Source organism: Gossypium hirsutum, chromosome D02 (genome assembly GCF_007990345.1).
Source record: "Gossypium hirsutum isolate 1008001.06 chromosome D02, Gossypium_hirsutum_v2.1, whole genome shotgun sequence".
NCBI classification, from domain to species: Eukaryota; Viridiplantae; Streptophyta; class Magnoliopsida; order Malvales; family Malvaceae; genus Gossypium; species Gossypium hirsutum.
The window spans coordinates 54,254,074-54,281,181 of record NC_053438.1 but is presented as its reverse complement, the minus strand read 5'-3'; the positions used below and the strand labels follow the sequence as shown (position 1 = coordinate 54,281,181).

Genomic DNA, 27,108 nt, shown 5'->3' with positions numbered 1-27,108 from the left:
ATTACAAGGAAAGTTAAGGTATTAAAAAGTAATTAACACCAAGCTACAGTGTTAACTAACCAACTAACTAACTATTTAACACTAAATTTAAAAAAAGGGAAGCAAGAACCCTAAAAAGATTAAGAAAGTAACTAAACCCTAAGCTAAAAAGATGTAAAAGTTGAATAATGTAAAGTCCCTTTTTTCTCTCAGCCAAAAAAGACATTTTGTTCTGATTCCAATCCAAAAATTATGCCCAAAATGCCCCTCAACGTGTATTTTTTATTGGTGTTGGAATTGGACAATGACTAACCTTGCAGTCATTTTTTGTCTCCTCTTGTCAAGGTTATCATGATACCCATAGTCTGGTATCGTGATATCCACATCAATTTGAAATGGGAGATCCTTGGGTGTCTCGGTATCACAAAACCCATGGCTAGTATCACAATACCATTGAAGATGACCTCAATTCTTCTCATTCCAATACTGTCAAGGGTATCACGACTTCTATGCTTCAATGTTGCAATACCCCTTCTAGTTCCGTTGACTCCCTATAACACTAAATTAATCGTTAGGGTCTCTATGGCGCATTTGGCCAGTTTGGGCCCAAAAAATAGCGTAAAACACACTAAATCACTTATTAAAGCAAAGAACTAAAAATAAGTAAAAAAAAGGGGAAAGACATTCAAATTTCTCGAGAATAAACTCATTAAGTGTAATGGAGAGTCTAATTTGACGTATCAAATTAGGACAGATCAATATATCTCTCAAATCGACGAAATATAAGATTTTTTTAATTATTTTTTTAATTCACTCAGTTTTAAGAAGGAAATCTCATGATTAAATATAATCAATGAAATCTCTGCAAACAAAGTGAAAGGATCATTAACCTTGAAACTGTTGCCTTATATGTGAAAAAATTTTAAACTATGTTGAACAAAGTGAAATCAAGGTCATCACTAGAACTATTTTATAGTTTATTACTCTAAAATAAATAATTAAAGATATTAAAGATATATCATATTCAAAGAACCAAATACAACTCATGAAGAAACTCATAAGACAAAAAAAAAAAAACCATTGTATCCAAGCATTGAGTACATCATACACAATAGAGTAAAATCAATACGTTGGCGTTACATAAAGAAAAAAAAAACTTATACATATATAAATACCAATGAAGTGTCATCGTGTTCTTTGTCCACTCACGCTCTTCCTTTCTCTTGTGGCTTGTCTGCTTTCCTTTTGGTTTATGTGCTCATGTTCTCTTCTATCTATTCTCTCTTTTTTCTTTCGTTTTCCAATTACAAGGTCAACATTATACTTTTATTGCTTTTTCATGCCTAAAAAACCCCTTTTAACTTCCAATGGCCTTTGCCTTAAAAATAAATTCCTGGAAGTTAACTTTTAAAATTTTAAAATCAAAGATTTTATCCCTTCACACATAATCTACATAATATATATAAAATTTTAGCCACATAGATGTATACTATATGTATAGATATATACTATATGTATCTTTTAACATAAAAATTTGTGTTTCAACCGCACACATATCTTTATATATAATTTTATATTTTTCTTTTTATTATATTAATAATTAATAATTATAATTATGATAAATAATAAGAAATGTAATGCATAATAATAAATTAATTGTAACAAAATTTGAAGTCAATTCAAATTTAATTTAGACTTGACTCGAACAAAATATGATTACTATCAATATTAATAATATTCCAAACCACAATGTCAATTGTTTGTACATATGATGGGGAAAGAAAGAAGCCAGTGGCAAGGAATGGGACTCTTGCTTTCAAGAATATAGCTTGAATGTTTTATATTTTGATTAGGAATAGTTGTTTCTAGTACCATTATTTAAGTGGTTCTATAATTTGAAATGACCATGTGTTTAGATTTCTCTTTTGTTAAGCGTGTACTTGGAGCATGAAGATAAAAAATATTCATATTTTCTCTTTTATCTCCTTCTCTTGTTTGTTTTTTTATCACATAAAGCATCAAGATTCAAGACTCTATATATCCTATCTACGCGATAGCTGAATAAACAATAGCTTTGGAATTCTAAATATGGATCATCTAACGTACAATAATGGGTTATGCACCCATTATTAAATTTGGAATAGAATTGTTTATGGCCAGGTTATCCGTCTAAATTTAAAGGTCCACCTAAAATTTAAAAGGGTTTGGGTAAAGAAATTAGACTCGTTTAAAATATGGGTTGAGCTCGGTCTTTAAGGCTCGGGCCCAAGTCAACCTGACTCGTTTTTAAGTTTATAATACTTTATATTTTGTTATTTTTATATATTATCTAATTTAGAACATATTAAAAAAACAAATTTATACTAAATATATAATACTATTCTAATGTAAACATCAGAATAAAATTAAGATTGAATATATAATAGTATTCTAATGAAATATATTTCCCCTATTGAGCATCTAAGAAGGAGGTCATGGGATAAATTATGATATTTGCATGAGGGTATGGGAGATTTTAATGAGATTATATACTTTTTTGAGAAAAGATTAAGAGATGAACGACAAATGGAAGCATTAAGTACTAGATGATTGTGAATTAAGTGATTTAGGTTTTTCAGGATAATGGTTTACATGGGAAAGAGGACGTCTTGTGAAAAATAATATATGGGAAAGATTAGATAGAGGAGTGGCCAATCTGGAATGGTGGAGTTGTTTTCCTTGTTATTTTATACGTCATATACCACATAGTTTCTTGGACCATTGCCCGTTGCTTATGGATACCTTAGGGCATAAAGATGGTTTTGTAGAAAGAAGGAAATTTCCCTTTCGTTTTAACTCAGAATGGATTCTTGAAGGAACATTTGAGGTGCAATTGAAAAGAATTTGGGGATCAAGCAATGATGATATACTAAGGAAGCTTGCAAGATTAGGTAATGGTTTAATAGAATGGGCTAAAAACAATTATGAGTTCTGAAATCGAACGAAGAAAGATTTGCATAAAAAACTTGAAGGACTCAACAATGAAGATCCCGAAGAAGAGAGACTAGCAGAAATTGTTGATGTTAAGCTCGCTTTAAATATCGAGGCTAACAAAAAAGAAAATTTTTGGGAACAACGAGCAAAGGCAAATTAGCTTTAGTTTGGGGATCGAAATACATCTTTTTTTCACAGCTATGCTTCCTATTGCAAGAAAAGAAATACAATTAAAGGGCTAGAAGATGAACGTGGCAATTGGATCAAGGGTTATAAAGAATTACTTGCTTTAGCGACAAATTATTTTAATGATCTTTTCTCCTTAAACAATTGCAGGATTGTGAATATTTAAGGACATAAATTCAACAATGCATTTCTGATCATATCAATAAAGAGATGTCTATGAGTTTTAAGGAATAAGATATTTGTGAAGCGCTTAGATCAATGACGCCTCTTAAAGCCTCAAGTAATGATGGATTCCCTGCTATGTTTTTTCAAAAATTCTGGCATATTATAGGAAAAGAGGTGTCGAGATTCAGTTTAGATGAACAATCAGAAAGATATTGGTGCTATTAATGATACTAACATTATTCTAATCCCTAAAGTACAAACACCAAAAAATATAGGACAATTTTGAACAATTAGTCTTTGCAATGTACTTTACAAAATAATCTCAAAAGCCATAGTTAACAGATTCAGAAAGGCTATTTGTTTTTCTATTGACGATGCACAAGGCACAATTGTTCCCGAAAGACAAGAGTACAGACAACATATTGGTGGCTTATGAAATTTTACATGGTTTTAAAAAGAAAATATCTAGATTGGGAAATTTTGCTCTAAAGCTTGACATGAGCAAATGTTATGATAGGGTTGAGTGGGATTTCGTTGAAAAAATGATGAGAAAGCTAGGTTTTTGTGAGAAGTGGATAATTTTAATCATGCGTTGCATCCAGAGTGTATCGTACTTCGTTGTGCTTAATGGAGAAAGAGGGGTGGAGTTCAATCCCACTAGAGGATTACAACAAGGAGATTCTTTAAGCCCTTATCTTTTTTATTATGACAAGGATATTCCCAATCATCTTTTTTTGGCCGATGACAATATTTTATTTGGTAGAGCAACGATGGAAGGTGCTTTAGCCATCAGATCCATCATTAATACCTATGAACAAATTTTGGGACAGTTGGTAAACTTTGAAAAATCTTTAATTTATTTTAGTAATAATGTCCATGAGGGGGTTAAGTTGCAGATAAAGAAATCGTTGGGGGTTCGAATAGCCAATAATCTTGAGAAGTACCTTGGATTATCGATGATGGTGGGAAGGAAAAAGAAAAATGCTTTTGTGGAAATTAAAAAAAAAATTCTTAACAAAAGTGAAATTTTGGAGCATTCGTAACTTATCTATTGAAGGAAACGAGGTTTTTATTAAATCCGTATTACAGGTCATTCCTACATATGCTATGCAATGTTTTAAATTACCAGTTTCTCTTATGCCAAGATTTAGAGAATATTATGTACAAATTCTGGTGGCAAAATTTGAAAACATACAAGGGTATTCATTGGTGCAAGTGGGAGAAATTGTGTATTCCCAAGGCATAATGGGGGATTGGATTTAGGGATTTATCAATTTTTAATAATACCTTGTTGGCAAAGCAAGGATGGAAGCTAATTACCAATTCCAAAGGTTTACTCGCGGAAGTTATGAAAGCTAAATACTACCCACGTTGCGATTTTTTGAAATCTGAATTAGGGGCTTACCCTTTGTTTACCTGAAGAAGCATATGGAACACTCGGAGGATGCTGGAATCAGGAATGGTCTGGAGTATTGGGGATAGAAAATCAGTAAATATTTGGAAAGATGCATGGTTTCCTGGGGAAGAAAAATTGAAGTTTCAGAATATTGATTACAGGTACACTCTTGTCGTTGATCTAATAAATCATGAAACTATTACCTGGGAGGAGGAGATTCTGAGAGAACTTTTCCCTGATGACCAAGCTAAAAGATTGAAGCAATCCCATTAGGGAACCTTTTACAATCCGATATTTGGGTATGGAGAGGTGACAGATTGGGAGAATACACGGTGAAAAATTGTTACAAAATAGGTATTATAGATTAACTTAACTTGCTAGGAAATGAATTTTCAACAAACCAGAATATACCTGGAAATTACTTTAGAAAATTTGGAGCCTAAAAATACCCAGCAAGGTTAGGATTAATCTATGGAGAATAACAAATAATTTTTTGCCTACATTTAGTAATTTAAAAATCCAAAACTTGAGATACGATACCTTATGCCCGATTTGCGGAGAAAAAGAAGAGACTGTAAGCCATGTATTCTGTGACTGTAGCATTGCAAAACAAGTCCTCTAGTAAATGAAAGTAACATTTGCGCTCTTTCATGAAAATCAAGAGTGGAAACAATGGTTAGCAGAGACATTCAATCTCAAAAATACACACAAATGTTCATGCTTAGTAATATCATTATGGGCAATTTGGGATAACAGGAATATTTACTTTCATGAAGGAATTCGACAGACAATATACCAGATCGTGGCTTTTGTCAAAGCTTATTTTTTAGAACTGAACTATCTTGAGGAAGCATTAAAAAGGAAAAAAAACACAGTGATTACCCAGTGGGAACCCCCTTTTGAGGATCAGGTTAAAGTTAACTTTGATGCTACGTTTCTTTAACAAAACAACGAGCAGCCTCGGGAGTTATTATCAGAAATAATATGGGATTTGTAATGAGTTCGTGTTCTTACTCGATCAACAACGCTTAGGATTCGACAATAGTGGAAGCACTTGCATGTCTCTAAGGAGTCGTTTTTGCTGAAGAAATGGGATTTTGCAATGTCATTATCGAAGGGGACTCAAGAAACATCATAAAAAATTACAAAAATAAGAAAATGGTCGACCAATCATTGGGGCTACCATAAAAGAAATATTAACCAAATCAAGGAATTTTCAAAATATTCAGTTCCAGTTCATTCCAAGAGAAGCCAATGGAGCGGCACATGCGATTGCTGCATGGGGAAGAGGAAGAGTTGCCTCGTGTTTTTGTGTGGAAGAAACACCATTAGAGATTAAGGCCATTATAACCAGAGAATATAGGAGAAATGATTAAAAGAAGTTGTTATTGAGTGAGAAGACTGAGGCCGGAGAAGAAAAAGGGATACCAGAGATCCGAGGAACTCAGAAATGGATGGATTGAAGAAGTAAAGATACGACGCAGATTGCAAATCTAGATACTAAGGTCCATCAGGGGAGAAAAGTACGACGACACAAAAATTGAATAGGGAAAGTTTTAGGGTTGTGTTTTTCTTTCTTTTTTTATTGTTTTTTGAGTCTGGCCATTGGAATGTGAAAAACCGGGGTAGTGCCATGGTTTTATGATGGTTAGTTTTTATTTTGTTGTTTTATTTTCTTCATTTTCCTAGGAAGTTTGTCTTTCTCCCTTTTCAATAAAAGTGGTTGACTTTTAATTCAAAAAAAATTAATTCAACCTCTAGTAAAGTTCAAGTACTAGAAGGCTTTTTTTTACCTCAATATTCTAAACACTAGAACTAATAAGCCAACAATGTATTAAATTCCAAACTTTATTTCCATTTTTTAAACGTTATAAAATATAATCAACAAACATTAAATCACAAAATTCAATGAATTATTACAACTTAGTTATATGAAAAATAAAATCAAAAAACCTATACACACATGCAAATTATTTTTAAATTGAGTAAGGATTTCAGCTACTATTTTTGTTATTAATAATTTTTTAGACATAGCATTAGACATTAATCCGCTTAAACAAAAATAGGGAGGTTTATGCGACTGTAAATTAATGGCACCGACGAAAGCCTTAGGTCCTGATGGGCTTCCTACACTGTTTTACCAAAAATTTTGGCACATAGTGGGTGGGGATGTTAGCTCTTATTACCTTGGTATTTTGAGCACTGGTGGACATTAACAGGATGCATATTGTTCTTATTCCAAAAGTCTCAAATCATACCAATATGCAACAGTTCTGCCCTATTAGCTTATGTTCAGTGTTGTACAAGATCATTTCGAAGATTCTAGTTAATCATTTTTAGTCTGTTTTGCACTTGTGCATAGATGAAGCTCAGAGTGCTTTTGTCCCTTGCCTGTTGATTATGGATAACATTATACTAGCTTATAAGATGCTCAATGTGTACTGCAGGAAGAGGACGGGGAGGAAAGGGCACTTTGCCTTGAAACTGAACATGAGTAAGGCATATGCTCGGGTGTAGTGGTTTTTCTTGGAAATTTTAATGTTGAAAATGGTTATTTCCAAGCATTGGGTGACTCTTATCCTCATTACTTCGGTCTCTTATTCAGTCATTTTGAACGGGGAGGTGGGTCGTGTTTTTTCACCACGTAGAGGACTTCGCCAAGGGGACACCCTAAGTCCTTATTTGTTTCTCATCTGTAGTAAGGGCTTTCCTCTCTTATGCGACAGGCGCTTCGAGATAATTTGATTAGGGGGCTCGAATTAGTCCTAGAGGCTCGTAAGTTATCTATTAGTTGTTTGTAGACGACTGTATCCTTTTCGGGGAAGCCACGGTTACTCGTGCTTTACTTCTTAGACATATTCATTTAGAGTACGAGCAAGCTTTAGGGCAATGTGTCAATTTTGCAAAGTCATCAATCTTTTTCAACTCTAATGTAGAGGAATCAATTGTGGCCATCATTTCTCATTGTTTGGGGGTTCAAGTTTCCACTGAACCTGAGAGGTATTTAGGGCTTCCTAGTATGGTGGAACGTAACAAGTGGAGGGCTTTCTAGGGGTTAAAGGACCACATGCATTCTTGGATAGAAAGCTAATGTGTTCGGCCACTGTCCTCGTGGAGGAAAAAGGTCTTTATCAAAAGCGTCTTACAATCTATCCCTAGTTTTGCTATGTTTTATTTTTTACTACCTACTTCTTTTTGTGCCAAATTGGAGGGTGTCATTAGCCAATTTTGGTTGAAGTGTCACGGTGGTCGAGGTGGCATTCATTGGTGTACTCAGTCTAAGTTATGTAAGACGAAGGATTCTGGGGGTTTAGGTTTTCAGAACTTAGCAAAATTCAACGTTGCTCTGTTGGCAAAACAAGGCTGGCATTTGATTAATTATCCTAATTCTTTGTTTGCGCGTGTTCTTAAAGCAAACTATTACCTACAATGTGATTTTTTGCATGCTAATTTAGGGAGTTACCCTTCTTACTTATGGAAGAGCTTGTGGTCTGCGAATGGCTTGCTTCACTTGGGGTTGAGTTTGCGTATGGGTATGGGCTATCGTGTTTGAGTGTGGGATGATGTTTGGATTCCAGGCTTGCCTAAGCGTCATTTGCAACACCAATGGGTTAATTATACTATTATGCATGTGTCTGAATTTATTAATCAACACACTAGACAATGGGCTGAGCGTTTGCTTACTGATGTATTGGGATCCACTATTGCGAATATGGTTCTCTACATTCCCTTTGCCGGGGAAGCTCATGATGATTTGTTGGCATGGGGGGAGGAAGACTCAGGGTGTACTCAGTAAGGAGAGGCTACCGTCTTCTTTAGGCTTCGGACTCTACTGACACTACCTACTCTTACAGGCTTGTTTACAACAAATTATGGAAACTATAACTACCAGGAAAGATAAAAATTATAGCCTAGTGGATTTTCAATTATTACATCCCTAGTTACTACAATTTATACAATTGGCGTATACAACCTTCTACTTTATGTCTCAATGCCTCATTTCACCTGAAACAATAGAGTACATCTTCCTTGACTGCCCCTTGGTTGCCGGGGTTTGGGACGACTTGCAAATCACATGGCCAATTGACTTCGTTGGAATATCATTCCAAGACTGGTTTTATTTTCTTTTGGTTGTTTCTAACCCTACTATTTCTTGGCAAATTGTGTGTGCACTTTGGTATATTTGGCATGCTTGAAGTCAGTGTGTACGTGCAAATGCTATTGTTCAAGTGTAGGATATTGTTCGCAAAGTCATATGCTATCTTAAGGAAATGGATGTGGTGCAAAAGAGGTTACCTGATCGCCTTATTGGGGTTAAACGTTGGTGGCCTCCAGAAGGCACTATGCTGAAAGTGAATTTTGATGCTGCCTTCAATGCGACTTACATGTTGTCCTTTACAATAATAGTTATTAGGGACAATTTGGGCAAAGTACTCAGATCCCATTCAGTGCTTACCGCGCATGTTCCTACGGCTTTTGCTGCGGAGGCTTTGGAATGCTCTCACACTGTTTGTTTGGTTATGGATCTTAGCCGACATGAGGTGACTTTTGAGGGGGATTCACTCACTGGTGATCTGGGCACCGTGGAGGTTGTCTGCGATTAGCCGTTGTTGACGCTGGTTGCCTCCTATTCTCTACTCTAGCTAATTGGTGAGCTTGGCGCCGTTTCACATGGCTTTGGTTACTAAGGGTCATAGCTTGTTTTGTTGACAGCTCCTTCTAGGGTTTGGAATGCTTTTCTTTGTTAGGCTGGGAGCTACTCGAACTGGGTTTTTCTACTTTGTTTTCTTTGTTTAGGGCTTGGCCCTTGTGCTTTGTTTGCTTTGTTTGGGTTTGTTGTTTCGACTTTGTTTGCTTTGTTTGTTAATAAAAAGCCCACTTGCATAAAAAAAAGTCATAATTTCAAATAAAAAATTTAATAAACAAATTGCTTTTTAAACAAAACTTTAACTTTAAATTAGGTTTTTAACCAAAATAAAAAAATCCAAAATTTTTAATTTTTAATTTTAAAAAATAACTTTCAATGAAATTATCTTTTTTATCAAGGCCGCCTTTTGATCCACTGCACTGAAAGTGCGTTGGGATGTCAAGAGATTTTTTCAAAGTTGCTTTCAACTCACTGTAGCCTATTTTTCATTGGTGTTTGGCATAACCCCAATAAGGTGAGATTAACTCACTGGTGTCTCAAAAATTGACTAGAACTTTAAGCTACAATTAAGTAAAAATTGGTCCAACTATTATTTTAATATAAATATAATTAAAATTATTGTTTAATATAAAATTCTTTTAATGGGTTAAGTGGTTTTTAATTCCCTAAAAAAGTAAAATGTTTTTATTTGTTAAAATGATGTTTAGCATTTTTTTGTAAAAAAATTGATTAACTAATTTAAGAGAATAAATAAAATAAATAATTTAAAATGATTATAAAAAAATTAATTAAAAAATTTTAAAAATAGAATTGCACATGTTTTTAATAAGTTTATAAAAATAAAATATTTTAAATCTTATATTATATAAAGTTCTAATGTAATGCCTTTAATAGTCATTTTATTTTTTTACCTCACTAATATAACTGTATTTGAATCCGAATACACACCTCACCGATGATCAACGGCGGAGCCAAGTAGAGGCCCAGGGGGCCATGGCCCCCCCAAAGTTTAATTTTTTTTTCAATTTAGTCATTTGTAAATATACTATGACCTTTCCAAAAATATAAGTAGCCCACCAAAGTTTAAGATTTTTGTAATTTCTCCCTTTGTATTAGAGGTGTCCATGGGCCGGGCTGGGCCGGTTCGGGTCGAGCCCAGAAAAAAATTTTGGCCCGCGACCTAGGCCCGGGCCCGGCTTGGCCCTAAATATGAGCCTAAAATTTTGTCCAGGTCCAGCCCGAGAAAAAATTCCTAAGCCCAAGCTCGACCCGGCCCGGCCCATTTTTTTAATAAACACCAAAATTTTATTTTAAAAATTAAAAAAAAGTATTTTAAAAATATTTTAAAATAAAAAATAAAAAATATATATTTATTATATCCAGGTCGGCCCGAGCCAAAAAAATGGCGGGCCTCTTTTTTTGCCCAAACCCATATTTCTGGCCTATATTTTTACCTGAACCCTCCCATATTCCGGCGGGCCGTCAGGCCGGGCCGGGCCGCCCGACCCATTGACACCTCTACTTTGTATATATGTTATACCCTCATAAAAATATAAGTAGGCCCCTCCAATATTTTTATAGTATTAAAAATAATATTAAAAAAATTATTCTTGATAAAAACAAAGAGAGAATCTTCTTGAAGAAGCTAAATTACTCATGATGACTTTTGAATGATATTTTTGTTAAATAATATCAATTTAATATTTATTTAATATTTTAAAAGTAATATAATATATATAAAAAGAAAAGAAAAAATGAAAAAACTTTTATCATCTTTCATTTTCATATTGGTGCCTAGCAAGAAAAGAAGAAAAAATTCATCATTTTTCCTCCAAAATTTTAAGTATTAGGTATGTTTTTCTTCAAATTTTTCATAGATTTTGAATATTTGAAGCTTGTTTTACATATATGTACCAACGGCTTTTTATTTTATCAAGTGTATTAAAAGTTTCCATTAAAGGATATTGATGGAAGCTTATAAAATTAAGTAAAATTGTGTATGTTTTTTGATGGAAAATTATTAGGAGACGGTTTCTAACTTGTTAAAAGTGAAGGGGAGGAAGAAAATATTGGTCACTTTGTTTAAAATTATGTCAAACGATAGCTTGTGAAGCAGTGAGTATTCTGGTGAAAATGAAATAAAAAATGGTTCATCGAGTCGAAAGTTATGTGAATTTTGGATTAGGAAACTTATGTTGTCAACTTGATAAACCATTTATATTCAAGCTTGTCATTTTTAGTTGATTTACTATATCTAGCTATATTAATTTTATTTTTATGAACTTTGAATGATTTAATTAGTATTTAAAAAATTATGTTTCGAATTGACAATTATGATTTCAATTATAAAATTAGTAAATTATTGATTTTAAGTTGAGTTTGAATATTATGGTTTCGAATGGTTGAACAAGTGTCACGGGGCTAGAACTTTCGTCTCGCATTCCATGCGGCCTTAGGCAATCCATTCATTCCAAACTCACCTAAGTCAGCCTAACCACCACAAGTGAGGATTCCTTTAGAATTCCTCCAAGGCACAAATTTGTATAGAAGAAGAAATTATGCCAAAAGAATGCTAAAGACAACAGAAAGCCACAGAAAACCATGCACAAGAGGTGTTTGAGTAAATGCTCTCAACCGTATTACTTTCTCTCAAAGAATACAATAAACAATCAAAGAATGGAGTGAGTTACAAGTGAGGGGGAGGCTCTCTATTTATAGTTGCGTTTCCCCAAAACCGACGGTCTAGATCAAGTTACATCAACGGATGATATTAGTCTATCCCTTAAATTTAGGGATTTACAAGATTACAAAATCAATTTACATAATCAAATCTAACCTAGTCTTACAAGATATGATACCCCTCAATCTTCTAAGATTAGTTTCCCTATTTACCAAGGTAACCTATGTTGCCATATCTTCATCATTAGGCCACCCAGGCTTCAATTTGACTGGCTTCTCCAATAGCTCATTCAATCGGGCTAATTCTAATTGGCCAAATGATCCACATGCTAATTATAGACCTCCATGAGATACATTGTGTGCGATGGTCACGGGCTTTGAACTGCGGCCATGACATTCTCCCTCACCCATTTTTGCAATGCCCTCGTTGCGCCTTTGGAATAACATTGACTTGATTCACTTCGGTCTCGTCTTGACGCCTTAACTTTTTCTTTTCTTCGAAACTTTTGCCTCAGCTTTTATCGCCTCTTAACTGGAACTGTTCCACTTGTTTGTACATCTCGATGGTAAGAACTTACGTCTCTCTCTTGCCCACATTCTAACTTGCTTCAAATAGAATCCTCTTGATTCACACCACTTGGCTTTGAATTACCTACAGTCCCTCGACCTCATTGCTTAATAACTTCGAAAGGGCCCCTACGTTCTTGCCAAGCTAACAAGTTAGAATGTAAAACACTATCAAAATGTTTAGAATGTACATTTCTCGCAACATTTACTCGAGTCAACTGTACAACTTACATCATCACTTTCCCGAAGCTTGATGCACAACCCACCTCTCTAATAGGCAATAGCTCTTCTGATGTGTCAATAGAAGTGAGGCTCATTGATCCTAGCTTCAAAGTTTGCACCACTAATTCTTCCTTTAATTTCGATGCCAAACTCACCTTTTTCATTGGTGGAAGGCTCGCCGACAACTCGGCCAACTTTGTTGCTTTACTCGAATTGAACCTTGTTAGCCCCAGCTTCACTATTTTTATCGCAACTTTTACCTCTAAGTTTGATGACAAACTCACATTTTCCTTGGGTGGAAGCCCTTCCGATGACTCAATAAGCTTCGATGTTGCCTTTTCTTTGACCAGAACTGACTTGGATTATTGTGGATAGTTCTGCAACTCATGCGAACCACGGCACAATAAGCACTTTACTCTCTTCTTCTTGCTCCTCTCTGCCCTCTTAGCTTTGACTTTTCCCTTTTTCAAACCAAGCTTCTTGGGCTCCTTGTTTGATCCATCGTCCCCTTTGATGGTAAACTTCCTCGGACACTTCCACAACCTATACGGACTATGATACAAGAAGCACTCCACTTTTTCTCGCTTTCGACCTCCTTAGCTTCAACACCCCGTGTGTTCGAACCAAGTTTCAAGACCTTACCTTCTAACTTATCCTTCTTAGAAAGCACGAATTTCTTCGGATATTTATTCAACATATGTGGATCGTCGCAAAGAAAACATTTCAACTTGCCCCTCTTTTTTGTTGGCTTTCTACTTCCCAACTCATGGATTCCCATTACCACCATCGTTGTTGTTGCCAACGCCATTATCATCTTCCTTGTGATTCCCTTCACATACACCACTTTCCTCAGACTTGGAAGACTTAAGCTTATCTTTCCCCAGACCAAGCTTGACCACGGACTCCGCTATCGTAATAGTTTTTCACAGCTCTTGGACACCTCCTTGTTCCACTTCCTATATGACCCACGACTTTAATCCATTCATGAAGATAAGTAATGTCTCTTTCTCAATCACATCTAAAATTTAGGGCATGAGTTCGTTAAACTCTCAAACATACTCTCCCACTATGCCTTGTTGCCTTAGTTATCGAAACTTTGCTCGAGCTTCCTCCTCGACAAATTCTGGGTAAAATTGTCCCTTCAACTCACATTAGAACTCTTGCCACGTCCCAATCTCACTTTGCCTTTTATCTATGGACCTGCCTGACCACCATAAAATTGCAATATTAGTAAGAAACATTGAAGTAGTATTTACCTTAACCGTGTCATCCATGATGCCTTTGGCATAGAAGTATTTTTCCATCCTCCACAAGAAATTGTCCACATCGCATGCAGAACTTGTCCCCATAAACTCTTTTAGCTTCGAGACATCCTCACAATTGAGTGATGCACTTGCCACTCCATTCCCCACGACCGCTCGACACAAGGCTAGCTCTCCCTCGAGCTCCTCTACTCTTGTGTTCAAAGCCTTTGTCGTGGCCATTGTTTCCTCCTTCAAAGCCATCAACATGGTCTCGAGAGCATTATTCCTATGTGAATTTAACGTTTGCGTACCTTATCCATATTGGAATTGAGACACTCCTTCACAAAGTCCCTAGACTACTCACCCTAGTTGTCTATGCATCCATCTATCGCATCGATTGAGTTTTTCATGTCCACCATGGACTCCTCGAGTTTGACCACCTGTTCCCCTACTGCCGAAAACATATCCTTCAAAAAGATTAGTTTTTTGGCCCACTTATGATCAACCCTTCTTTCGACATCCCAACGGTGCCTTCGCAACCAATAACTCAAATACCACTTGTCAATGGGCTAAAACTTTAGTCTCACATTCTGTTCGGCCTTAGGCGACCCGTTCGTTCCAAACTTGCTTAAATCAGCCTAACCACTACAATTCCTTTAGAATTCCTCCAAGGCACGAATTTATATAGCGGAAGCAATTATGCCAAAAGAAAGCTAAAGGCAACAGAAAGCCACAGAAAACTATGCACGAGAGGTGTTTGAGTAAATGCTCTCAACTGCATTACTTTCTATCAAAGAATACAAGAAACAATCAAAGAAGGGAGTGAGTTACAAGTGAGGGGTAGGTTCTCTATTTATAGTTAAGCTCCCTTAAAACTAATGGTCTAGATCAAGTTACATTGACGGAAGAGATTAGCCTATCCCTTAAATTTAGGGATTTACAATATACATAATCAATTTACATAATCAAATCTAATCTAATCTTACAAGATATGATACCCTTCAATCTTCTAAGATTAGTTTCCCTATTTACCAAGGTAGCCTATGTTGTTATATCTTCATCATTGGGCTACCTAGGCTTCAATCTGATAAGCTTCTTCAACAGCTCATTGAATTGGGCAAGTTCTTATGGTCCAAATGATCCCCATGTCAATGATAGACCTCCATGGGATACACTGTGTGTGATGGTCACGGGCTTTGAACTACAGCCTTTGACACAAACACAAGAATGAGTATGTTTGATTAAAGGTAAAAATTTTATATTATGCAATTTATGATTTGAATCCGAAATGAAATTGAGATGAGAATGATATGAAAATAGAAATGGAAATAAAATGGATTATAGAATTTGATTTTACCCTGTTATACAAAGTAAGACTAAACCAGATACAGTTGGCATGTCATAGAGTCTTTACATTTTCTGTGACTTTCCACGCCTTGTTTCACTTGTTCTTGGTAAAGTCTTCTCATTTTCTAGAATTCTCATTGTTTTTGGATGTAATAGTCATTTTACTTTTTTTTTATAATTTTATAAAATTAAATTTTAGGTCGATTACAAAAAATGAAGAATGTAAAGACAATTGATACTTTTTAAGAGGAAAAGTAGTGATACTTGTGATGCTAGTTAACCAATGAAGAATGAAGATTCCCTAACTATCGAAGTTAATACTTCTAAATGTCCAAGACTTGAAAGTGAATATCATCCAAACCTTTCTTTTGATACTAATAATCTAGAGCGAGATCTGGGATTACATCCTCAAAAATGGGAATATCCTGTTAATTAGCGAGATGAAGTCATTGGAGCATATTTAGAAATGGGTTCATATTAACTATGTTTGTCTCAGTACCCACTTTCTGGTGACAAGCATCCTCGAAGATTTTAGTCTACCTGGTTTTGCAAATTTCCTTGGTTGGAGTATTCCCCTACTAAAGATGCAACATATTATTTCTCATGCTATCTTTTCTCAAAACATATTGTTAGTAATGTAAAGGATGCATTCAGTATTAAAGGTTTTAATAATTGAAAAAAAAAGAGTTAATGATGGAAAAATGTGTGCTTTCTTGAATCATGTTGGCCAATATCCATGCTCTCTACATAATAATGCTGAGAAAATTTTTCAAGATTTGTTAAATCAATCTTGGCACATTGACAAGGTTATCAATGCACAAAGTTTAGATGAAAATGAAGGTATCCACTTACGAGTCAAGACTTCATTTGATGTTGTTTGATGGTTAACTTTGTAAGAATATGCTTTTAGAGGTCATGATAAAACCTCTAATTCAATAAATTGAGGTAATTTTCTTGAATTGAATACATTATTATATTCCTATAATGATAAGGTTTCCAAAATTGTTTAAGACAATGCTTCAAGAAATATTTCTCATATGATCCAAAAGGAGATTTTACATATTCTTGCAAATAAAGTGCGTCATAAGATTCATAAAGACATTGGAGATTCTAAATTTTGTTTCATTATTGATGAGGCATATGGTGAATCTAAAAGTGAGCAAATGGCTATTTTTTTAAGATATGTTGATGAGAAAGGATTCATAAAAGAGCGTTTCTTTCATCTTACACATGTCTAAGATATTGCAGCAATAACTTTGAAAGATGAAATATGTGCTGGTCTTTCTCGGCATTTTCTTGATGTTCAAAATATCCAAGGTCAAGGATATGATGGTGCTAGCAACATGCAGGGTGAATGGAACAGTTTGCAAGCATTGTTTTTAAATGATTGTCCCTATGCATATTATGTTCATTACTTGGCTCTTAAGAGGTAATTTCTATTCATAGTTTTCTCTTATTTGAACTTCATTATTAATATAATTAGTGCCTCTTGCAAATTCCATGATCAATTACAAGTTGCCCAAGCAATTGGAATTGCAAATATGCTGGTAATTGATGAACTTGAAATTGGTAAAGGGCTTAACCAAATTGGCACTGTGAAACGAGCTAGAGAAACCCATTGGAGCTCTCATTTTTGTTCTGTTTGTAGCTTGATAAGAATGTTTGATGCTACTTGTTATGTTTTAGCAAATGTTATTGAAAGTGGCTCTAATTATTTTATCCGCGGAGATTCAGCTACAACATATAAGAAGATTACATCTTTTTATTATGTTTTTATCTTAGATCTAGTGAAAGAGATAATGGGTATTATAGATATTCTTTGTCAACATCTACAACAAAAGTCCCAAGATATAGTAAATGTTATGTACTTAGTCTTAAGCACCAAAACTATGATACAAAAGTTGAGAGAAAATGGTTGGGGCAATTTGTTGGAAGTGGTGGAAGCATTTTTTGAAAAGCACAATATTAAGGTTTTTTATATGGATTCTCCATATGTGGTAAAACATGATTGTCACCAACATGTTGATTTCAATATGGAGCACCATTATCGAGTTGAGATATTCAATGCTGCTATAAATTCTTAACTTTTTGAGCTAAATAGTAGATTTAATGAACAGACAATTGATCTTCTTACCCTTAGCTCTGCTTTGGATCCTAATGATGCTTATAAATCCTTCAATATGGATGATATTTTTTGTATTGTGGACAAATATTATCCTCTTGATTTCACAGAGCAAGAGAAAGTAATCTTGAAGTATCAACTACAACATTATAAGAAAAATGTTCCAAATCATCCGAAATTGCAAAATTTGTCCACAAATTCTGATCTTCGTTAAGGATTAGAAGAGACACAGATGTCAAAAGTATATTTTTCTTGTTGATAGATTAATCTATATTCTGGTGACTCTTCCTATTTTAACAACTAGTACAGAAATAGCATTTTCGACGATGAAAAATGTCAAAACAAAGCTTTCCAACAAAATGGAAGATGAGTTTCTTACAGATAATCCTGTTATTTATATTGAGAGGGAGATTGCTGAAACTTTTGATTCAGACTCTATATTTAGTGATTTTATTTCCTTGAAAGAACGTCGTGCATAATTTTAATAATGATAAGTTATTTCTTCTTAATTTGTGGAATATTACTTCTTTTGAATCGATTGTTTATATGTTTAAATCGATTGTTATGGTGGAATACTTCTTCTTCTTCTTCTTTTGAATCAATTTTTTATATGTTTAAATTTATTGTTCTGTTGAAATACTACTGCTTTTGAATCGATTGTTTATACATTTAAATCGATTATTATGTTAGAATACTACTTATTTTGAATTGATTTTTTATATGTTTAAATCGATTGTTACGTAGCACGTCTAATTTTAGCTTAGCACCCCAAGCTTTTTGGCTTGTAATATCATGAGCCTTACGACAGGTATGAAATTCAAGAACTGTAAGCATCAAAATAGTTTCAAGCATGAATATAGTTTGACACATCGTATTGTTCCTTATTCTCCCCCCTTAGTGACCCTTACCCATCCACCGTCTTATCTCTCTTTCTCTCACCTTCCTTATTTCTCCACATAGGAAATTACAGCATAATACAACAACTATTGTTAGCTCACAAGTTTCTGTGTACTAATGACAATTTTTTTCTATTTTTATTACTTTGTCACCTTTTTCTTTTTCAATACATCTCATTCACAAATTTTTTTTACTTTTCAAGCACTTTTTTTACTCGTTTGATTTTCTTTTTGAATTTTTCTTTTGTTGCACATATTGGTTAACCTATAATCACTATATCATACCGATTCTTCCTATTTCACTCTATTTTTACAAAATTCATTGTAATGTATCTACTTAACCCTCAATACATATGGCCAGATGTCTATAGTCATGCAATTTAGGACCAAGGAAAAGGGTAAAAACAAATTAACATTTTTGGCTCAGGTTTTGTATGAAGGTTCATCAAGAAATGTTTTCTGGCTCAAATATAGGTACTAAAGATGAATAAATAAGGTTATATTTTTCGCTTTGGGTATATACCAAAAAATGCCTTAAGTCATCCCTAGGTATCTTAATATTCACAAATTCCATAATCTATCATACATACTAACATGCTCGTTTCCCTGTATTTTATATATCGTCTAGTACATTCAATTGCTTAATGCCCATTTATAGTGTAATATATAGAACTTAGTAATGTAATAATAAAAATTTTAAAATCATCTACTATCATGCCAAATTTATTGTAAGTATACTCAATCTATATACATACTCTTAACCAATCACTTGTATTTCTACAAGCTGAAGCAAATAATTGACAATAAAAAAATTAAAAGCATAAATATTAAGACAATTTTTCTATTTTATCCCCCCACACTTTAGATAACACATTGTCCTCAATGTGTAGTTCTAAAAAGATAAGGAAAGAAGTTACCCAATTGATCATGGTAGTTTCGTAATCTTTTGGTGAGTGCTCCCTTCCATTTATAATTGAAAGTTCTGAATTGTTGTGTTTCTTTCGTGTGGAGTTCATACATAGAAAAATTAGAACATAAAAAGAAAACAAATAACAATCTATCATTAATTCTACTCCTAAAAATAATAAAATTATCCTAAAATTAATTACAGTCCATAAAAAAACAAAATTAGTAGCTCAATCATCTTCCTACTCCTCAAAATTCATCCCTTCTCCTTCCTCAACCTCGCTCTCTTCCTCTTCAACACTTTCTTGCTCCTCTTCTTCCTGCTTAGGATGTCTTGCATCCAGTGTATCATCCAATCAAACTTTGGATGACTGCTCTCGTTGATTTCTTTTTGAGTTGTCAATTTTGCTTTCCTTTAAGATGAGGTCAGAGTAGTTGTCTTCTCTTGTTGGCATTTGTTCCAATCTCTTATTTGATTCATACGAAGCTTCGTGTATTGCGTATATAGTGTGTCTCCTATTATGCTTCTAGATGGTTTCATAGATTTCTCAGTGGACACCATTGGGACACCTCCTCTTTTGAACAAAGTTATCACTAAGTGGAGAAAGAAGATACTAACTTTCTGGCTGCTGATGCACCATTTCATATATTGATATATCCATGTTCAGATGCATACCTATTTTTTCTATAAAACAACATAAAATAGAACTGCTCAAAAAGTATTTAAAATAGAGACGTTTAAAGTAGGAGCAACTCATGTGCACAAGAATTGTATCCACATTGATAGAACTCTAGAATAACGTATTTTATGTATTAATTATGTATTTATTCTGAGTATGATCCTGCTAATTTGAGCTATTTATGATCTTTTATCTCATAAGGACTAAATTTTAGGCAAAAGCAAAATTAAGGGCCAAAAGCATGAATTTAGAGATAAAATGGGCCAATGTGTGACACAAGGAAAAGTTGGTGCCAAAAGTGCAAGAATGGAGGACACAAGGGTTGAAATGTAAAAAGAAGAGATTTTATTCTATCGGACTCTATTTTAATTATATTAGGATAATTAATATTAAGATAATTATTAAGAATTATTTAATTTTAGGATTTTATTTTATTTTATTTATCTTTATTTATCTTCAACTAAATGTATTTATCTTTTGGGAATTTAAAGTAGGATTAGACTATCTCCCCTAGCACTATAAATAGGGGACGAAGTGACTCAAAAGAGATCCATCTTTTTTCTGTAAGCACTCTCTCCACAAAAGTCTAGGCTTTTGTTCTTCTCATATTTCCTTTCAATAAAATCTCTATTTATGTTTTATTTATTTTCTTTTCCACCACAACCATGAGCCACTAAACCCACCTAGCCAAAGGTTGTCAATATTCTCCAAAAAGGGTTCTTGAGGATTAGAGTCCGTACTTAGCCTCCTCGCCGAGTATTCATCATTTATTCGCACTACGGGGCTGATGCTTTCGTCCATGTCCCTTAACAAGTAAGCTTTTCAACGTATGCAAAGGCGACCACTTTGTATGTTTTGGGAAGGTTGCACAGTCGGTTGGTTAGCTTACTGCATTAGAGGTTGGAGAACCCAAGAGACAAAATGGCGTAGGATTCGCCATTGAAAAGCGTTGATCTAGCATAAAACAATCCCACAAAAGCGATTGTTGGCTAGAGTCAGGTTCCACTAAATCGTAAGTCTAAATCCTTGGAGCTAGTGGTCGTAGGCATCCTCTTCCACTATAACTGGCTTATTCGATTTGGGAAGGATCATCTAAAAGCCGAGGATTAAACCCAATGCGGAACGAGACAACTGGAGGCTGGAATCTCCCATAGGAATTTCGTTTCTCTCAACTCTATTTTTAATTTCTCAAATTTTTGATTCAATATTCTTAATTCTATTTTTATTTTATTTTTCATTTCAAGATCAAAACCTTTAATTCTGTTATTTTTATTTTTTTCCAGGCATGCAGGTTTTATTGGGCAAAATTCTGCTGGGATTTCACGGAACAAGAATTGTGCAAATCTAGTCCCTGAGGATTTGACCCTACTTTCCTTTTACTATTCTTTTTCATTATTTATTAGGGATAGGATCTTTTTGGTGCTTTTAATGACCGCATCACACATTTTGGCTACGGGAAACATAATTGCTTGGTTAAAGGACGTGGGGATATTAGTACCCAAGAAACAATTCCATTCGCCTCTACACTTTATTAAGTAATTTATAAAGTTATTCATATTTATGTCTTTAAATTATTCCAAATAAGTTTCTTCCACATAATCCTTTTCATAATATGGAGCATTATAAAATTCACAAATAACTCGAGGGGTGACTTGCACTTCATTCCCTCGTATGAGTATTGTTTCCCACATGGCACCCTCTGTCCTCTTGTACTCTTGGTCCATTAAAGATGCATAGAATTCCTGTACTACCAGGACCATAATAGAGTCTTTAGGGATTACGCAAAAGCGTTCCCGTCTATGATATCGGACCAGAGGCCATATTTCCTGACATAGAACCATTGATGGCTCAAATCCCCGTTCTTGAATAAACATATTTCCTTGAAGTTTTAAAAAAATTTCGACGTTTGGGTTTGGAAAATTTAAGGGATTTGCAACCACCGATGGTTCGGGTTCACTAGTTCTTCTAGATTTTCTAAAAGGCATTTTCAGTAATCTTTTAACTAGAAGACTAATCGAAATCAAAACAATATATTTCAAAGTAATTAAGGAATAATGCAATGGAACAGTAAAGTTAGGAACCCTTAACCTCGATTTTAGAAGTTTATGATTTCTTGCGAAAGCTTATTGCAAATTCCTTGTTAATGCGGAGTATTTAACCTGTACCTAAATGAACACAAGAAAATGGGGAAATGTAGCAAAATAGGAAGAAAATAAGAAGAGGGTTTTAGGGGTTTTAAGGGTTTATGAGGTTTTCGAGTGAGCTTAGAGTTAGAGAGAGTTTCAAAATAAGCTAAAAGTGTTTTAAGTTTAAAATTTTGGGGTATTTTTAAGTTAAATATAAGGTTAAACAAGGTTAAAAGTTGGCGGGTTGCGTGATGGGTCAAGTCGACCCTACAGAAAAGTGCAACAAGTTTAAAAGTTAACCATGTATTTATATATCATATATAAATCACTTCACGTATTTCACATAAATACCTGTACTAGTTCGAATCGAACTCATGTAACCTCAAATCATCACTGTGCCCGTTAAACCATTTGGAATACTATTGGATACTCGGGTATCTCGCACACTAAGTGCCAATACGTGGTTGAAATCACCTCTATCTCATATCTCATATAGATGCTCACTCTCGAGCCATCACTAGGTCTGCTCACACAAGCTTTCAGTTAAGATGTAGCTACACAGTGCTGCTCACATAAGCTGTAAAGTAACCGCAACACATGTCAAAAACTCAGCCACCGGTAGAACGTACGAGACCAGCACCCAAAACAGCGATAGAACGTACGAAACATGTCATTTGTATCCTATTTATTCCTAAGGTTCAACTCGGATCCAATCCATAAGTGTTGAACCTTTGTTGAGTATTTTCATAGATTCATATCATTACAATTATAATAATAAAGCATTTAGAACACGTATAATTTAATGCTTATTAACATACGAACTTACCTCAAATTAATACGAAAAAATCGACTGATTAATCCACTACTTTATCATTGCCTCAATTTAATTTCGAACGTGGATTTTCTTGATCTAAATAATCAAATTTAACTAATTTAATTCTTAACCATTCAATTCAATCCAAAATTCATGTTATGGAAAAATTACCATTTTACTCCTATACTTTTGACTTCTTTAAAATTTAGTCCCTAGGCTCATAAAATGAGATTCATGCAATTTCATCTACACTTATACCTAGTTGAATTTTATATGTGCTTATAGCAGCCCATATATTCTACAAATTCACACATTTAACACATAATTTTCATATTTCTCAATTTAACCCCTAATTAATAATTCCATTAAAAATCTCTTTACAAAATTTGTTTAACTAACAACATGGATTCATTTTCTTTCATTAAACTTCAAAATCCTAGCATTTTCATCAATGTAAAAACTCAAACTATTCAATAGTTTTGCAATTTAGTCATCTAGTTAGCTAGGTTAAGCTACAACGATCACGAAAACATAAAAATCATCAAAAACAAGCTTAGAAATTTTCGATGGAAGAAAACACAAAGATGGTGGCCTATTTTGTTTCATTTGATTTAATTTAGCTTTTATTACCTAATTATCATTTTATCCTTACCTAACTTTAAAAATTACACAATTACCAAGCCATGCACATCCACTATCACCTTTAACGGTATAATTAACATATAAGGATCTCCAATATAAAATTTTATAGCTATTTAACACCTTTAGCTAATAGAACACAACTTTTGCACTTTATGCAATTTAGTCCTTTTTCACAAATTAAGCATACAAACGGTAAAATTTCTTAACGAAATTTTTATGCAATCATAATATCATGCTGTAGACCACAAAATAATATTAAAATAATTTTTTTGACTTCATATTTGTGGTCCCAAAACCACTATTCTAATTTCACTAAAAACAGACTGTTACATGTTAACTTGCTCTCCTATTTTAATTTTCCTATGCTTAGACGTGATTTCTTTGAGGTATTTGGCGTATTTAAGGACTTTCTCAATTAAATCAATTAAAGGCAAGTTAATTTTTAATGTTTTGAAACAGTTCAGAAAACTTGCAAATTCATCCTCATCCCATCTTTATTTCTCCTCCAATTGTGAAGAGAATGGTACTTTTATAATTGCAGGTTCCTTGACTGGCTTTTCCTTCGACTTAACTATCGGCTTAGCTACTTTTTCTGGTTTTGGTTCCTTCTCAGCTTCTTGGGGATTCTTTTGAAGATCTTCCGAATGCTCTTTGTTTTCCTCGTGAGTTGGTTTTTCTAAGCGACTCAGTATTTTACGCCGAACAGTGTGCTATTACCTTCACATTCTCCTTTCCCTCTTTCCGAGGATTATTTTCTATGTTACTCAGGCTTTCTATGCCAATTTGTCTTTTAATATCTCCCATCATACTCATTAATTAGCTCATCTGATATTTGAGCTTAATCAATGTTTTCGTTTTACTGGTACACTCAGACTGTACATGTTTTACTTCCATCCTCACTAACTGCATCTCAGTCTCAATCTGATCCGTGCTGACCACATACATTATGGTCATTCAGGTTGGCCTTTTCCTGAGGCTTCTGTAAATAAGAAGGTTGATAATGAGCATTTTTAATTTGGTTAAAATTATTACCTCCTCCCTGGTTTCTACCCCATCTCAGGTTTGGGTGGTCTCTCCATCCGGGATTATAAGTATTTGAATAAGGGTTTTCACCCCTATTCTCGATGTAGTTCACATCCCTGGTTGGATTATTGATTTAATCAAAGAGAGGTTTATCACCTCCATATATTGATGATGCGCTGGATGAGGACTCGATACTATTAAAATTGTCTACAATTTGTTGATATTTGTCGTCCTTCTGAACAGCCTTGGTCGTAGATGGTCTCTGGCCATATCTATATCATTTAGTTGGCCATTTGTAAGAATTCATTTCCATATTCTCTATCAATTCATATGCATCTTCGTATGTCCTATTCATTAAGGTTCCTCTTGCAACACCATCTAGTCCTGATCGTGCGTGTGCATCCAACCTGTTGTAAAACATTTACAGTCTAAGCCACTCGCGTAAGCCATGGTGTAGGCATCTCTGAATCAATGTTTTAAAACACTCCCAGGCTTTATGAAAACTTTCTATTAATAATTTTTTGAAAGTTGCAATCTCCTCAGTTGAACCGTCTTGTTAATGGGGAAGAACTTTTGCAAGAATTTTCCTACGAGTTCATCCCATATCGTGATAGATCCTGGTGCCTAAGAATCGAACCAAGAGAAAGTGTTATCTATTAAAGAGAAAGGGAACACCCAAAGATAAATAGTTTCATCGATGACCCCGTTATATTTAAAAGTATCACAAAGTTGAAGGAATCATTTTAAATGTTGATTAGGGTCCTTTTTCATCGTGCCTCTTAAATGCAAATTGTTCTGGATCATATGGATCATTGCTGGTTTAATCTTAAAATTATTAACCTTGATGGTTGGCATTGTTATACTTCCTTAAACCATCTCCAGACTTGGTAGAGCATAATCCCTTAAAGTTCTTTCGTTGCGCACCATAGGTATATTTACAGATAGCTATGGCGGTGGTGGTAGGTCTTGTGGGTTACTATCGTTGATTTTGTCGAACAGTGGGTTATCTTGCAGTTGTAAATTGCCTCCAGCACATGGTGGATTCTTCATCTAATGTTGCTATTATTGCTATTGATGATTCCTGTGGATTATTCTTTCTTGATCGATGGTTGGCTCTATATGCATTCCCTTATTGTGAGTCATACACTAAAACCAAAAAGTAAGATAAAAACGTTAGTAAAAGTAAAATTAAAAATTGCATCTATATTTAAAAAGGTTAAAATTAAAATTAGTACCCAAACTTGTCCACTTCTCCCAGATTGGTACTTATGATTTTTTTTGTCCCAGATTGGTACCCAAACTTTTTTCTGTCAACTAAATCAGTAACTGAGTCTAACACCGTTAAGTTCAAGACACATGGTAGAATAAGATTGTGACACATGGCAAAAATGACAGCATGGTGATGTAATAATCAAAAAAAATTTCTTTTGACATTTCTCCCCTTATTTTTCTGTCGTTTCTTCTTATTCTTATTATTCTTCTTCTTCTTCTTCCTTCAACCCAAGTATTCTCTTGATTTTTCAATATTTTTCATGTGGATAGATAGAGTTTCAGTATTTTTTTGTTGTTAAAAAAACCAGAACAGTGAGCAATTCGTTGTGTGGTTTGAATTTTTCTCTTTTCAGAATGTCAAAATGTTTATGATTTTGTAGTTCTTAGAGATATATTAATGGAGATATTTTGTTATAAGAATAAACATCAAAACCATATCCTTGAATCACAAGGAAGAAAACCCAAAGATTTATTTTTTTAACAGTGGAACTAAGCATAATAAAAGCAAAGAATAACATCAAACCGCTTTTGAAATTGAAGTTTCTAGTGAAGCATTGTTACAATGGAGTCAATCTGGTGAACTCAAATGGAACTACCTTCCTAAACTTATATGGAATTCCCTTCCCAATCCTACTTGTTCAATTTTATGTTATTCTCTACACAATTTATTTAATGGAACATCAATATCCACAACATGGAGATTGGTACCCAAGGATGAAACTCTCTTCAAAAACCAACCCATCTCTTTCTTTGATATAGACGGTATAAAAACTGAAATAATTAACAAAGTAAATAAAAAAATATTAATTCAATTCAATATTATCGATAAAGAAATGTGGCCATTCAAAAAAGTACTTGGAATGTAAACGTGCAAAGCATAGTTGCCTTCAATGTAAGGAAAGCTTCTCACTCTACTAGGTTGACCAGTTTGTAAGTAATCCAAAGATCCTTTTTTCATTTTCAAGAAAAAGAAATAGTTGATGAGAAAAAAGAGTAAAATATTTTAGTAAAAGAAAATTATGGGTAATTTGTTGTAGTTTGAATTACCAAGGGAATTAGAAAGGTGGAGGAGAGAAACAAGAGGCGAAGGGAGAGGGGACAATAGAATTTCCTTCGTTTGGGGTTTGGAATTGGCGACAAGAGACAACGAAGGGGAATGGTTAGAGTCGAGGTTCGATGATTCATCGTCTCTATATGTTGCTCTTAATACTTCCATATGTT

General features: G+C 34.2%; 1 protein-coding gene and 1 long non-coding RNA gene across 7 annotated transcripts; one reads left to right on the top strand and one right to left on the bottom strand.

The window, feature by feature from the left end:
• Positions 1 to 984: 984 nt before the first annotated feature.
• Positions 985 to 9,577, bottom strand: LOC121214717 (uncharacterized). 6 transcript variants are annotated; one of them, XR_005910422.1, is made up of 3 exons: positions 5,240 to 9,575; positions 4,903 to 5,138; positions 985 to 4,820 (listed from the first exon to the last, which is right to left on the bottom strand). It is a non-coding gene; the product is annotated as an uncharacterized lncRNA (long non-coding RNA). The 6 variants fall into 6 exon arrangements; XR_005910423.1 differs by having other exon boundaries at positions 4,903 to 5,344; positions 5,714 to 9,575; XR_005910420.1 differs by having other exon boundaries at positions 4,903 to 5,780; positions 8,996 to 9,575.
• A 6,530-nt stretch (positions 9,578 to 16,107) lies between these two features.
• Positions 16,108 to 17,490, top strand: LOC107907914 (uncharacterized). The gene is made up of 4 exons (XM_016835218.1): positions 16,108 to 16,246; positions 16,418 to 16,561; positions 16,655 to 16,835; positions 16,890 to 17,490. Exons 1-4 carry the CDS (start codon positions 16,108 to 16,110, stop codon positions 17,488 to 17,490), a joined length of 1,065 nt encoding a protein of 354 aa, XP_016690707.1.
• Positions 17,491 to 27,108: the final 9,618 nt, after the last annotated feature.

What these genes read in the sequence shown, in the direction of transcription:
- LOC107907914 (XM_016835218.1), top strand. Translation starts at nt 16,108, where the DNA reads ATGTGTGCTTTCTTGAATCATGTTGGCCAATATCCATGCTCTCTACAT. An exon ending in AAGTTTAGATGAAAATGAAG is followed by an intron (nt 16,247 to 16,417) that starts GTATCCACTTAC and finishes AAATTGTTTAAG; the next exon opens with ACAATGCTTCAAGAAATATT. An exon ending in CATTACTTGGCTCTTAAGAG is followed by an intron (nt 16,836 to 16,889) that starts GTAATTTCTATT and finishes TAATATAATTAG; the next exon opens with TGCCTCTTGCAAATTCCATG.